Raw genomic sequence first — 14066 nt, 5'->3', positions numbered from 1 at the left:
AAGAGAGCCTGTTCTTAATGGGAAATTGCCCCCAGGAAGATAAAAATTCCTTTCTCTAGTTATTAGAAGACAAGAGCGTGGCATCTAGAATAATATTTCAATGTTTAGTGGAATTACAGACAAAGTAAATATCATTTTCCTGCCTTTTTCTCAATGTCATCTTCCCTCCCCTCTTTGGAAGCACTTTCTTGTCCTACCTTCCAAAAGCCTTCTCATTTGTTTCTGTCCCATGCTTTTGAATTCATTTTATTATATTCTTTAATTTACTCCCTCCCTCCCTCAACAGACCATCATATGAAAGCACTGAGAAAAAAAAAAACATTAAACTTAATTGGATTTTTTCTTCTTAATGTATCAGTTATACCACATTCAAAGTGACTTGGAAGTGTGAGAAAATGTTATTTTCCACCACCCAGGCTCCAAATCATAGTAAAACAAGTCAAAGAAAGGAGAAAAAGGCAAAATACCTCTAAGAAAGTAAGTTATGAACACCTGGAACTAAATAAAGAGAGTAGAGGGAGTTGCTGTGTTGGAGGCAAAAACTTAAAGCAAAGTCAAAAGAACAGGAAAAGGTTTGACCCTCTGACAGGATTACTGGGATCGTAAGCATTCTTTCCTGCTGGCCTGTAACAGGAAGTCAGTAGTTATCCAAGAGTGAGTCTTGGAGAAAATTATTTCAGCAGCTCAACTGTAATGTGATTAAAGAGTGCGGGAACATGGGGTGTGAGGAGGTAGAAGTCTGGGACAGAGAAAGTTTATTAAATAATGGTATACTAAACAGTCAATGGCTACTTCTACTTTTTTAGATATTAAAATTTTATTAAATACATATCCACTTATAAAATAAAACAGTACAGCTTGCTTACTGGCTCTGTTAGGTCTGGTTTATACTAAGCCGAACCTTAGGGGCTTTAGAACCTCTGTATTTCTTAAATTCCAATGCAATCATATGGTATCAATTATAGTAATTTCAGTCAATGAAATTAAGAACCAAAGTGGGAGAAAAAGCCTGTATCCTTCCGCACAAGAAATGATGCCCCTCATCGTTTTAATGAAAATGTTAGAATATTTTATATTGAAAAATGGAAGTGAAAACCAAGCATGAGGTCATTACTTCTTTCATTTTCATTTTATCAAGAACAAAAAGAACAATCCAGCATTTAAGAATCAAATTCCTGTCCCATGACAGTTTACAGTCATCATGATAAAGTTAACTTCCTTAGACCTGCTGTTAAAACAAAACAAGAAAAAATGAAACAGGATGTTGTCTCTAACTACTGTTACCTAACGAAGTTCAGGTTCATCCTCACTTTTCCTTGATATAAAACACCAAGATGTGATAAATCAGTAATTAGGAAATAAAAAAATCCAAACAGAATGTGCCGATAGTCCTAACAGTTTTCCACAACATAAGAAAGACTGTTTCTTCTAGAACATCAAAAAGTTGGGGCAGTGGGGAGAAATCAGTAATTTTCCAACAGCACTTTTTACAGCAAACTGAAGAGAAAGAGCTTTTTACAAACAGAAGAAATACAATGTATATATTTAAAATAAAAATACCATTCATCTTCCTTTGTATATATAATCCCTTTAAAGCTAGGATTATTGTTCTCTTCCCTAGAAAAACATTACTAACTAGAGCTTTAGCCCGTGGCATGACCACTGATACTTCTACTATGTACTACATATACTGTTTTGGTCAAATGAGAGAGAAATTATCTGGAACCTGAGAAAAAGTATTCAGCTATTTGAGTGTTAAAAACACTTTTCTCTGGTAGCTTCCATAAACATATACTTGAACACATTCATTTTTTAACACCCATCATGTCTCTTCATAGTGCTATGAGATCTCATTTCTAAAGTGTGTTTTTTTTTCTTTCCACTTTTAACATGACTGTATCAACACTAAGGCAAATACTTAGTTCTCAGCAGCCAATACAGTTGGAGCCTTGCTGAAACCCTGTTCTCAGCTGCCCCCTTGCTGCTGGAAATGAACTTCAAGGCTGGCACAGTACGTAAATATACCAATTATGTCTGAGAGAATAAGCTGAGCACAAGGAATTTTGTGAAAAGGCAGAAATCATGAGATGGCATCGCAAAACTATTCCAAATCTCCAAGTGTATTTGGTTAACAGTTAAAAATATATGACATGTTTGATTTCTCTAATCTTCAACTGTCAAAGTTCCCTGATCCTAATATTCTGAGCTACTAGATATATATATGTCAGGAAAAGAACTGAGTTAACTGAGAATTTCAGATAGTGAGTGGTGACAATAATCAGAGAATGAACTGTTTACTCTACAATTAAGCATGTGCTTATTTCTAACAGTGCCCCCTCTACATTCTTAAAAAAAAAAGAGAGAGAGGGAGAGAAAAGAGAAGAAAAGAAAAGCCTAGGATACAAACCTCCAAGGAATTCTAACTCATTCATGTGTTCCTGGTTTAATACACAGCACTCTAACAGAGATATTCACATGGCAAACTCTATGAAAAATATATTTTCATTTTATAGGAAAAGTAGATGGAATGCAAATAGCTCTGCATCTTGTTTCCATCTAATCTAACATCTGTAACGTTCAAAAGTACTCATACAAACACTTCCTTTTGCATAAACTAACACATGCTTCACCAACTAGAGTAAATGTCTGATGAAGGAGAGAGGAAAGAAGAATAGGAAGTCTTAGAAACATAAATCCAAACATTCCACATTAACATATTGATCAGTCCATGATTCACCTTAATCCCACACCTGGGAAGTCTATTTCTCAATAACCAGACGGGACTAACACCACAAAGCCTAAAAAGAAATTTTCATGTTTTTACTTCTTTTGTTAAAAACAAACAGTATAGATATAGGAATGACAAAAAATCAAAATCAGTAAGCTGTTTCTATTTTCTTAATATAAACTCGTTGCCTGACACCAATTCTATGTTCATCTTCACAATGCTCAACAGCTCAGAAACAAGCATGTATTCCAGGTTCCACTCACATAACGTATCTACACAGCCTCCTGTCTCACATCTCTTTCCCTGCCACAGTAGTCAGTCCAGTGCCCTGTACATAGCAGGTACTCAAAAATACTTTCTTTATTCTTTCAAAGTGAACTTACCCTTCGAAATGACACAACATAGAATGTGTCTCCCCTTCTGCGGATGGCCTCAAAGAAGTCTTGATAACTTCTGGGTGACGCGTAATATACTTGCAGCTCACTCCCCGAGTTCCTGCTGAAGAAGAAAAGGGCAAAGTGTTCTTAAACTAGCAAATTTCATATCCTCTCAAAAATACTCCCTATTCTAAGGCTACGTCTGAATTATAAGAATTTCTCTCCCACAAAATATTAGCAGCATTTGGCAATAATTTTTATAATAACATTTTGAAAAGCTCAAGGTCAGGATAATTGTAAGATCCAATTCCCTAAATAGCTAAAACTCCCTTTTCTGAATGGAAAGCTCTAAAATGTACCACTCAAGTGCACTGCAAAGCATGTAAAAATAATAATAAAAGTATCAGAAAACAGATTGCTGCACTGGTTGGCATGATTTTAAATATTTTGGTGACAGAAATTAAGTCTGAGGGAAACTTCTTTTTTACTACTCCATCAAATTTGTGAGGCGTGCTTGCCTATAAGGCTGTGTGAAAGGTGGGAAGACTTTAGGATTTGAAAATAAACAGACCTGGCTTTGAATTTCTCCTCCACTCCTCAAGTTGGTATTCTTGGGGAACTCAACCTCTGAGCAACCTCTATTTCCTCATCCATAAAATGAGGATAACCATATAAACCTGCAGGATTGTTACTGGGGTCAGAGATGTTATATATGTGAAGTACCAAGCATGGGTCTCCTATTTCCTAGGAGTCATTCAACAAATGTTGGCCATAGATATTAAATGTACCATATCAGGGCGCCTGAGTGGCTCAACTGGTTAAGCGTCTGCCTTCGGCTCAGGTCATGATCCCAGAGTCCTGGGATCAAGTCCCATGTTGGGGCTCCCTGCTCAGCAGAGAGTCTGCTTCTCCCTCTCCTTTTACCCCTTCCCCCTGTTCATGCTCTCTCTCTCGTTCTCTCAAATAAATAAATCTTAAATTTAAAAAAATACATAAAAAAGTACGTCAGTGCCTTCATAAAATTTTAACTAAAATTATAGTACCTCAACCACATCGTATCCCCAAAAGATAAACTCAGATGATATTAATATAGTTTTTAATATTTTCAGTCTTTTACTATTTAGCACAATAAGCTAATACCTAAAAGTTAAAGGAGAGTTAAAGAATGTTTCATTTTTCTCCAAAAAGATAACCTATGTTTTCTTTCTTTTATGTTCTTCTATGTTTTCAATCAAACTTTTAGAGGAAAAAAAGACTGATCTAAAAGGAAAATTATCAATGAGTCATAAGAATTTTCTTTGAAATAATTCCACTCGCTCACTGTGAGGTCATTTCTAACCATATTATGTTGAATATACAATCAATCCTTCTTTCTTTTTTTTTTTAAGTAGGCTCCATGCCCAGGGTGGAGGCCAATGTGGGGCTTGAACTCATGACCCTGAGATCAAGGCCTGAGCTGAGATCAAGAGTTGGATGTTTAACCAACTGAGCCACCCAGGCACCCCTGAATACACAATCAATTCTTATTATTCATGGTAGTTATGTTCTATAAAGTCAGTGTGAACACTGAATTAGTAAATACTGAAACATTCTAAGGGAAATACAGGGTTAGGTTCCTACAAGCCCCTAGTTACACCATTTTTGTCAACTGATCAATATATAACTTTGTTTTATGTTTCTCTTTAAAGATACCTCCTTTGACATATACAGTTTATTCATTATCATTGAACCCACAGTCAACAGCACTATAACTTAATGCCTGAATGAAGCTTATCTAATATGTATATTTTCCCCATATACCACAACACAGCCTTCTTGAACAATAGGTAGTCCTTTTGTACTATGCTTCAGGGCCACTTTAAACAGTGAAATCACTAACAAAAAGCAGAAAAATATGGCACTTAGTAGACCTCAAAAAGAAATTTGTTTACAGTATGAGAGCTGAAACAGGAAGGCAGAGTGTTGCCTTGTTAATTAATGATGCATCAAAAAATGAATATTTGGGTGCCTGGGTGGCTTAGTTGGTGAAGTGTCCAGCTCTTGATCTCAGCTCAGGTCTTGATCTCAGGGTCGTGAGTTCAAGCCCCACACTGGGCTCCACACTGGACGCGGAGCTTACTTTAGAAGGGGGGGGACGGGGCACCTGGGTGGCTCAGTCGGTTAAGCGTACCACTCTTGATTTCAGCTCAAGTCATGATCTCAGGGTTGTGAGATCAAGCCCCACATTGGGCTCCATGCGGAGCGTGGAACCTGCTTGAAATTCTCTCTCTCCCTCCCCCCACCTCTCCAATCACACACACTCTCTCTCAAAAAAAAAAATACCATTTAAAAAAGGAAAATATTTTTAAATATGCATATAGTAAATGAATGAAATAGTCTGATCACTAGAGAATTACTAGTTACTATATATATTTGAATTATCTATTTCTACAAGATAATATAGTATCTCAGGATTTTAAACATTCATGATTGCTGACATGCTGCTCATAGTAATTCTCAGTTAATAGGATAATGAACAGCTTTCAACTTATACTGGGTATGTATTCTCGGTGCCTGGTACACTGACCCACAGCTGGTGCTCAGTAAATGTGAAATTAATATTATATAAATTGTGAACTCTAAGTCTATGAGAATCTGAGACTCTTTACTTCCACTTTATTTTTTTTTAAGATTTTATTTATTTATTTGAGAGAAAGAAAACGAGAGACAGAACATGAGTATAGGGGGAGGGGCAGAGGGAGAGGGAGAAGCAGACTCCCCTCTGAGCAGGGAGCCCGATGCGGGGCTCGATCCCAGGAGCCTGGGATCATGACCTGAGCCAAAGGCAGACACTTAACAACTGAGCCCCCCAGGCGCCCCTCTTTACTTCCACTTCAGTGATACTGTCATCAGTATATCACATCATCATTACCAGCTTTTGAACATGCCAAGTACCATGTAAAGTGCTTTAAATAAAGTATGCAATTTAATCATCAACTCTGTGTAGCCAAAGTTTTGTAGATGAGGAAACTTTAAGTGACCTGCTTGAATCCACAGAGCAAGTAAGTGGCAGAAATGATCTGTACTCTGCCAACTCAAAAGCTAGCATCTTAAACCATGACACTACATCGCCTCCCATGATACCGTTCCTTTTAGTTAGGTATGTCTGGTCCACACATTTCAACCTTAGGCACAGCACTCCTTCCGGAATCCTTCAAAATCTTAAGTAGCATCAGTGTGGTGAAAAATGCATTTTTTTTTTTAAGATTTTATTTATGAGGGAGCCCGACGTGGGACTTGATCCCGGGACTCCAGGATCATGACCTGAGCCGAAGGCAGTCGCGTAACCAACTGAGCCACCCAGGCGCCCCCGCATTTTAAGTCAAATAGATCTGAATGGTGATTCTGCCACTTACTGGTTCTATGACTCTGGCTTAGAAAAAGTAAGTGACTTGCCCAGTTTTTCTCTATGTAAAATTGGGACTGTGATACCTACACATTAAGTTATTATACAGACTTAAAGAATAAAGTGCATGTAAAGCACTCAGCAGGGCAAGCTGACACAGAGCAGACATTCAAATAACATTCTCTTCCCCTTGGCTCATGAAATAGATGTAAATCAAGGATGAGAGTTATGTGTATTTAAATAGTACAGCAAAATTATGACTGAACAGCATTCTAACTAAATCTGTATTTAAGGAGTTTGAGAGTTAACCTTTTGAAATTATCTGGATTTACTGACTGCTCAGAAGCAGTATGTTATGTGAACTAACAGTAAAGTCACCGATGAGAACAAGTTTAAGGTAAAAGGGAAATATGCTTTTCAACTTTACTAAAATACTAGGTATTTAAAATTCTGTGGCCAAGAACTTCCACACTTTCTTACCTGATACTAGTGGTTTCTGTGTATTGGACAGCCATGAGCTGAGAATTGGAACCCTGTTCCAGAGCACCCTGGAAGAAAAAAAAAATTTAATGCCATATAACAAAATTACATGAAGATCTTTCTATAGTGACTCACTCTACACTTACATTTACTAAACTCTCATTAAAGTATTCGTATACTTTTTTTTTCATGAATATTCTGACATTTTAGGTTCACATAACTAAGCACCAACATAGAGATTAGAACTCTCTAGTTACACTCTGGGCTGAGAGATGTGTCTCAAGGAGATTAAAACATTAAGGCATTTATCATAAAGTTTAAAAATACAGCCCAAAAGCTTAGTCCAATTACCACAAGTTTTATGACCAAGTCATACAAATATTATTGAACATATAACAACTTATATTTGTCTAAAATAATTATTTTCCCAATAAAAAGTTCCTGAAGTGTGAAAGGTCCATAATGAAACTAGATCCTATCATTTACTGAATTAAACACAAAGATCTTCATGCCAAAATATACCTATGGACTAAGCCATCATTAAAGAGATCTCACCAATGGGGGCACCTGGGTAGCTCAGTCGGTTGAGTGTCTGACTCTTGATTTTGGCTCAGGTCATGATCTCAGGGTTGGGAGGTGGAGCCCAGTGTTGGGGCTCTACACTTGGCAGGGAGTCTGCCTGAGATGCTCTCCCTCTGCCCCTCCCCCTGCTTGTGTGCACACTCACTCTCTCTCTCAAATCAATCAATCAATCAATCAATCAAATGTTACTTCCTATAAACAGCATATAGTTGGGTCTTCCCTTTTAAAAAATCTGGTTTGAGGGACGCCTGGGTGGCTCAGTCGGTTAAGCGACTGCCTTCGGCTCGGGTCCTGATCTCAGGGTCCTGGGATTGAGTCTTCCATCGGGCTCCCTGCTTAGCGGGGAGTCTGCTTCTCCCTCTCCCTCCGCTGCTCCCCCTGCTTGTGCTCTCTCTCTGTGTCAAATGAATAAATAAATAAAATCTTTAAAAAAAAAAATCTAGTTTGACAATCTCTCCCTTTTAACTGATGTATTTAGCCCATTAATGTAATTACTAGTATAGCTGGGTTTAAGTCCACTATCTTGGTATGTATTTTCTATTCATCCTATTTCTTTATTCTTTTCCTGCCTTCTTTTGGTTAAAATACTTATTTTTCAGTATTCCACTTTTATTTCCTGTATTGCTTTTTTAGCTTTACTTCTTTGTGCTAGTTTTTAGTGCTTGTTACAGAGATTATCTGTAAGTTACCACAGTCTACCTTTAAAAATTATTTGAACAATATAACTTTATAATTCCATTTACCTCTTGTGTTCTTACTGTCTTATATTTTACTTCTACATAAAGTTATAAACCCACAACAAACTGTTACACATTTTGATTAAAAAAAAATCTTTTAAAGACATTTAAATACACATACACATATAAAATAAAGATACTTTTTATAAAAAGACCATTTATTTTTACCAGATATTTCCCCATTCTGGTGCTCTTCCTTCCTGCTAATCTGGAGTTGTATCTACTATCATTTCCCTTACTCTAAAAAATTTTTAGCATTTCTTAGAGTGCAGGTCTTCCAGAGGAAAATTATCTCAGTTTTTATCCATCTGAAAATGTCTTGATTTTGCCTTCATTTTGAAAGGTATTTTCATGAATGTGCCCCTTTACCTTTTCTAGACTCGCAATCTAGAAGGAGGGTAGAATTATGTAATGGGATGAACAAAATCAACGACATAATGCTAAGAGATCACAGAAATTTCAAAGAAAAGGCAATTCATCAAATTTACTGAATATCTTTAACTAGACTATTGGATCCTCTTAAGCAGCTGAGAGGAGTGGCTGTGAGGAAAAAGAGGGTTGAAATGAGGAAAGAAGACGAAGCAGAGCAGTTACAATGCTCTATGCTAAGAAACAGAATCCACAAATTCGTTGTATGTTTTGGTATTGACAATAGCATAAGCAGAATGATTCTTCTCCTTCTGACCAAGAACTTCTTTTACCCTTGACAAATACAGATTCATCCTTCTCAATAGCTAAGAGCCCCACATGTCTGACCATTACCTAAGTTCATTACAGAAACACATGCACCCAAGATAGCAGAGAAAAAGATAATACTTCAGTTTAAACTACAGATCACCTCATGTCCAAAGGCTGTGAAATTAAAACAAGATTATCTCCTTTGCATTAAAATTCCTTCAAGATTAAAGAACACCAAACACCCCTTACATAGTAAATATTCATTTACCGAATGGAAAGGGAAAAAATAACATGAAAAAACTTATCAAAAGATAAGGCAAAAAACTCATTTAGGCCAAGAATTTTCATCTAATTCTTCATAAAGTCCATTATACCTCCTCTGTGGAATTATTTACTGGCAATTACCTGCCCCTTTCTTGCTCTTCCCCCTGTATGGCAAGGGATGGAAGCCTGAAAACTATATACCCAAAGTTTTTGGCCATCAGGGTTGATATAATTTAGGTACTGCCAATAAGATATGATTGCACCAGGTTCGGAAAGGCAAAGAGAGACAGAATCCATTTTTCCTCCACCCAGTGGCAGTGATGTATAGTCTTTGGCAGACAGGAGTGTTTGTAGTACTAGACATTGCATTCCGATGCCAGTAAGCAGCTGTGTTTGGACTTTTGAGGTAACTGTGACATTGGTAATAATTGCCTGTAGCCTCCAGGGGTACTAATAACCAACAGAACTGCCATAATACATGAACAAAACGTATCAGAGAGGCCCATACTGGATACTCATAGAATCTCAAAGCTTGAGCTCATCTAGACTAACCCTCATTATTTTATTGATGAAAACAGCCCCATAACAGTTAGAAGTCCATGTTTCTCAATACCCATTTAGTGTACTTGTGAACATACCACATACTGCTTCCAATTAGTTTCCAAATAATCAAATATCTAAGGTGTTTCCATTAGCATATAAAGATGCAAACCTGGTGAAATATATCCCATCTAAAAATAAAACCTTCTCTTTAATTCTTACAACCACTCCATTTCCCTGCTCCTATTAATGGGGAACATCCTAAAATAATTTTCTCTACTTCTTCATTTATTAGTACTTCCTGAATCCACATCAGTCAAGCTCTGTCAATGCCATTCCAGTGAAATATTCATCAAGGTCACTAACAAGTTCTCATAATCAAATGCAATGGTAAATTTCTCAGTCCTCATCTCAATCATTATTTCTTAGCTTTAGTTAACAGTTAATCACATCCCCTTCTTATACAACTTTCTTTGGGTTTGGGGGACACTATTATCCTACATTTTTTCCTATCCTATGGGCCAACCACTCCTCTTCCTTCTCAAGTGCTTATTCTTCCTCCTCTTTTGTCCTCTAATGTTAGAGCTGGCCCAGGGCTCAGTTCCATACCTCTTTCCTTTTTACTTTCTCTCGAGCTGATATCATCCCAGACTAACCTTCCAGTCTTGACCTCTCCCCTAAATACCAAAGGTGGATGACTGTGCACTTGACTCTCTCCCTGACTGTAGTCATAATGAACTTAAGAGATATTTAAATCTTTTTTTTTCCTACTTAAATCTCTCGATTCGTGCCTCCACCTCCTCCTTCCCTAGTCTGTCTCAGTAAATGGCATCACCATTCCTCCAGTAGCTAAGGCACAGAAATTATCATTGATACCTTCTAATTTTACATCAGTAATTTCCAACAGCTCTACTTTCAAGATATATTTGGCATTCAAATACTTTCCCCCACCTTCACATCTACCATACTAGTAAGGGCAGCAATGATCTCTCACCTAGCCTGCCAAAAGGGCTTCTTAACTGGTTTCCCTACTTCCACTCATGTTCCCTCCACAGTCTACTCTGTGCAGCAGCAGTTAGAGAAATCCTTTAAAAATTCAATGTTTATAGCAGCAATGTCCACAACAGCCAAACTATGGAAAAAGCCCAGATGTCCATCGACAGATGAATGGATAAAGAAGATGTGGTATATTCACAGATATATTCAGAACATTCCATCCCAAAGCAAGAGAATGCACATTCTTCTCTAGTGCCCATGGAACATTCTCCAGAATAGATCTATCCTACGTCAAAATCAGGTCTCAACCGGTACCAAAAGACTGGGATCATTCCCTGCATATTTTCAGACCACAGTGCTTTGAAACTACAACTAAATCACAAGAGGAAAGTCAGAAAGAACTCAAATACATGGAGGCTAAAGAGCATCCTACTAAAGCATGAAGGGGTCAACCAGGAAATTAAAGAAGAATTAAAAAAAATTCATGGACACAAATGAAAATGCAAACACAACTGTTCAAAATCTTTGGGATGCAGCAAAGGCAGTCCTTAAGAGGAAAGTCTATAGCAATACAAGCCTTTCTCAAGAAAAAAGAAAGGTCTCAAATATATAACCTAACCCTACGCCTAAAGGAGCTGGAGAAAGAACAGCAAATAAAGCCTACACCCAGCAGGAGAAAAGAAATAATAAAGATCAGAGCAGAAATCAATGAAATAGAAACCAAAAGAACAGTAGAACAGATCAATGAAACTAGGAGCTGGTTCTTTGAAAGAATTAATAAGATTGATAAATCCCTGGCTAGACTTATCAAAAAGAAAAGAGAAAGGACCCAAATAAATAAAATCATGAATGAAAGAGGAGAGATCACGACCAACGCCAAAGAAATACAAACAATTATAAGAACATATTATGAGCAACTCTAAACCAGCAAATTAGATAATCTGGACGAAATGGATGCATTCCTAGAGATGTATCAACTACGAAAACGGAACCAGGAAGAAATAGAAAACCTGAACAGACCCATAACCACTAAGGAAATTGAAGCAGTCATCAAAAATCTCCCAACAAACAAGAGCCCAGGGCCAGATGGCTTCCCAGGGGAATTCTACCAAACATTTAAAGAATTAATACCTATTCTTCTGAAACTGTTCCAAAAAAATAGAAATGGAAGGAAAACTTCCAAACTCATTTTATAAGGCCAGCATTACCTTGATCCCAAAATCAAAGACCCCATCAAAAAGGAGAATTACAGACCAATATCTCTGATGAACATGGATGCAAAAATTCTCACCAAAATACTAGCCAATAGGATCCAACAGTACATTAAAAGGATCATTCACCACGACCAAGTGGGATTTATTCCTGGGCTGCAAGGCTGGTTCAACACCCGCAAATCAATCAATGTGATACAATACATTAATAAAAGAAAGAACAAGAACCATATGATCCTCTCAATAGATGCAGAAAAAGCATGTGACAAAGTACAGCATCCTTTCTTGATCAAAACTCTTCACAGTGTAGGAATGGAGGGTACATAACTCAATATCATAAAAGCCATTTATGAAAAACCCACAGTGAATATCATTCTCAATGGGGAAAAACTGAGAGCTTTCCCCCTAAAGTCAGGAATGCGGCAGGGATGTCCACTATCATCACTGCTATTCAACATAGTACTAGAAGTCCTAGCCACAGCAATCAGACAACAAAAAGAAATCAAAGGCATCCGAATTGGCAAAGAAGAAGTCAAACTCTCACTCTTTGCAGATGATATGATACTTTATGTGGAAAACCCAAAAGACTCCACCCCAGAACTGCTAGAACTCATACAGGAATAAAGTGGCAGGATATAAAATCAATGCACAGAAATCAGTGGCATTCCTATACACCAACAACAAGACAGAAGAGAGACAAATTAAGGAGTCGATCCCATTTACAATCACACCCAAAACCATAAGATACCTAGGAATAAATCTAACCAAAGAGGCAAAGAATCTGTACTCAGAAAACTATAAAATACTCATGAAAGAAACTGAGGAAGACACAAAGAAATGGAAAAACGTTCCATGCTCATGGATTGGAAGAACAAATATTGTGAAGATGTCAATGCTACCTAGAGCAATCTACACATTCAATGCAATCCCTATCAAAATACCATCAACTTTCTTCAAAGAAATGGAACAAATAATCCTAAAATTTGTATGGAACCAGAAAAGACACCTAATGGCCAGAGGAATGTTGAAAAAGAAAAGCAAAGCTGGCGGCATCACAATTCCGGACTTCCAGCTCTATTACAAAGCTGTCATCATCAAGACAGTATGGTACTGGCACAAAAACAGACACATAGATCAATGGAACAGAATACAGAGCCCAGAAATGGACCCTCAACTCTATGGTCAACTCATCTTTGACAAAGCAGAAAAGAATGTCCAATGGAAAAAAGACAGTCTCTTCAACAAATGGTGTTGGGAAAATTGGACAGCCACATGCAAAAGAATGAAACTGGACCATTTCCTTATACCACACACAAAAATAGACTCAAAATGGATGAAAGACCTAAATGTGAGACAGGAGTTCATCAAAATCCTAAAGGAGAATACAGGCAGCAACCTCTTCGACCTCAGCCGCAGCAACTTCTTCCTAGAAACATCGCCAAAGGCAAGGGAAGCAAGGGCAAAAATGAACTATTGGGACTTCATCAAGATAAAAAGCTTCTGCACAGCAAAGGAAACAGTCCACAAAACCAAAAGACAACCGACAGAATGGGAGAAAATATTTGCAAATGACATATCAGATGAAAGGCTAGTATCCAAAATCTATAAAGAACTTCTTAAACTCAACAGCCAAAGAACAAATAATCCAATCAAGAAATGGGCAGAAGACATGAACAGACATTTTTCCAAAGAAGACATCCAAATGGCCAACAGACATGTGAAAAAGTGCTCAACATCGTTTGGCATCAGGGAAATGCAAATCAAAACCTCAATGAGATACCACCTCACACCAGTCAGAATGGCTAAAATTAACAAGTCAGGAAAGGACAGATGTTGGCGGGGATGCAGAGAAAGGGGAACCCTCCTACACTGTTGGTGGGAATGCAAGCTAGTGCAACCACTCTGGAAAACAGTATGGAGGTTCCTCAAAAAGTTAAAAATAGAGCTGCCCTATGACCCAGCAATTGCACTACTGGGTATTTACCCCAAAGATACAAATGTAGGGATCCGAAGGGGTCCATGCACCCCGATGTTTATAGCAGCAATGTCCACAATAGCCAAACTGTGGAAAGAGCCAAGATGCCCATT

The 14066-nt window shown here is 37.6% G+C and overlaps 1 protein-coding gene across 1 annotated transcript in view; it reads right to left on the bottom strand.

Moving 5' to 3' along the window:
* Positions 1-14066, bottom strand: part of ATF6 (activating transcription factor 6) — a 207380-nt gene that overhangs the window by 109861 nt on the left and 83453 nt on the right. The window contains exons 14-15 of the mRNA XM_025892064.2: positions 6971-7038; positions 3112-3226 (exon numbers count right to left, since the gene is read on the bottom strand). Of these exons, the coding sequence (XP_025747849.2) occupies positions 3112-3226; positions 6971-7038 (183 nt within the window). The remainder of the gene's footprint in view (positions 1-3111; positions 3227-6970; positions 7039-14066) is intronic.

This window comes from Callorhinus ursinus, unplaced genomic scaffold (assembly GCF_003265705.2).
Source record: "Callorhinus ursinus isolate GAN/ISIS: 27379988/994484 unplaced genomic scaffold, GSC_fseal_2.0 scaffold54, whole genome shotgun sequence".
Lineage (NCBI taxonomy): Eukaryota > Metazoa > Chordata > Mammalia > Carnivora > Otariidae > Callorhinus > Callorhinus ursinus.
Note: the sequence above shows the minus strand (reverse complement) of the source record. Positions and strands in the feature narration are given on the sequence as shown.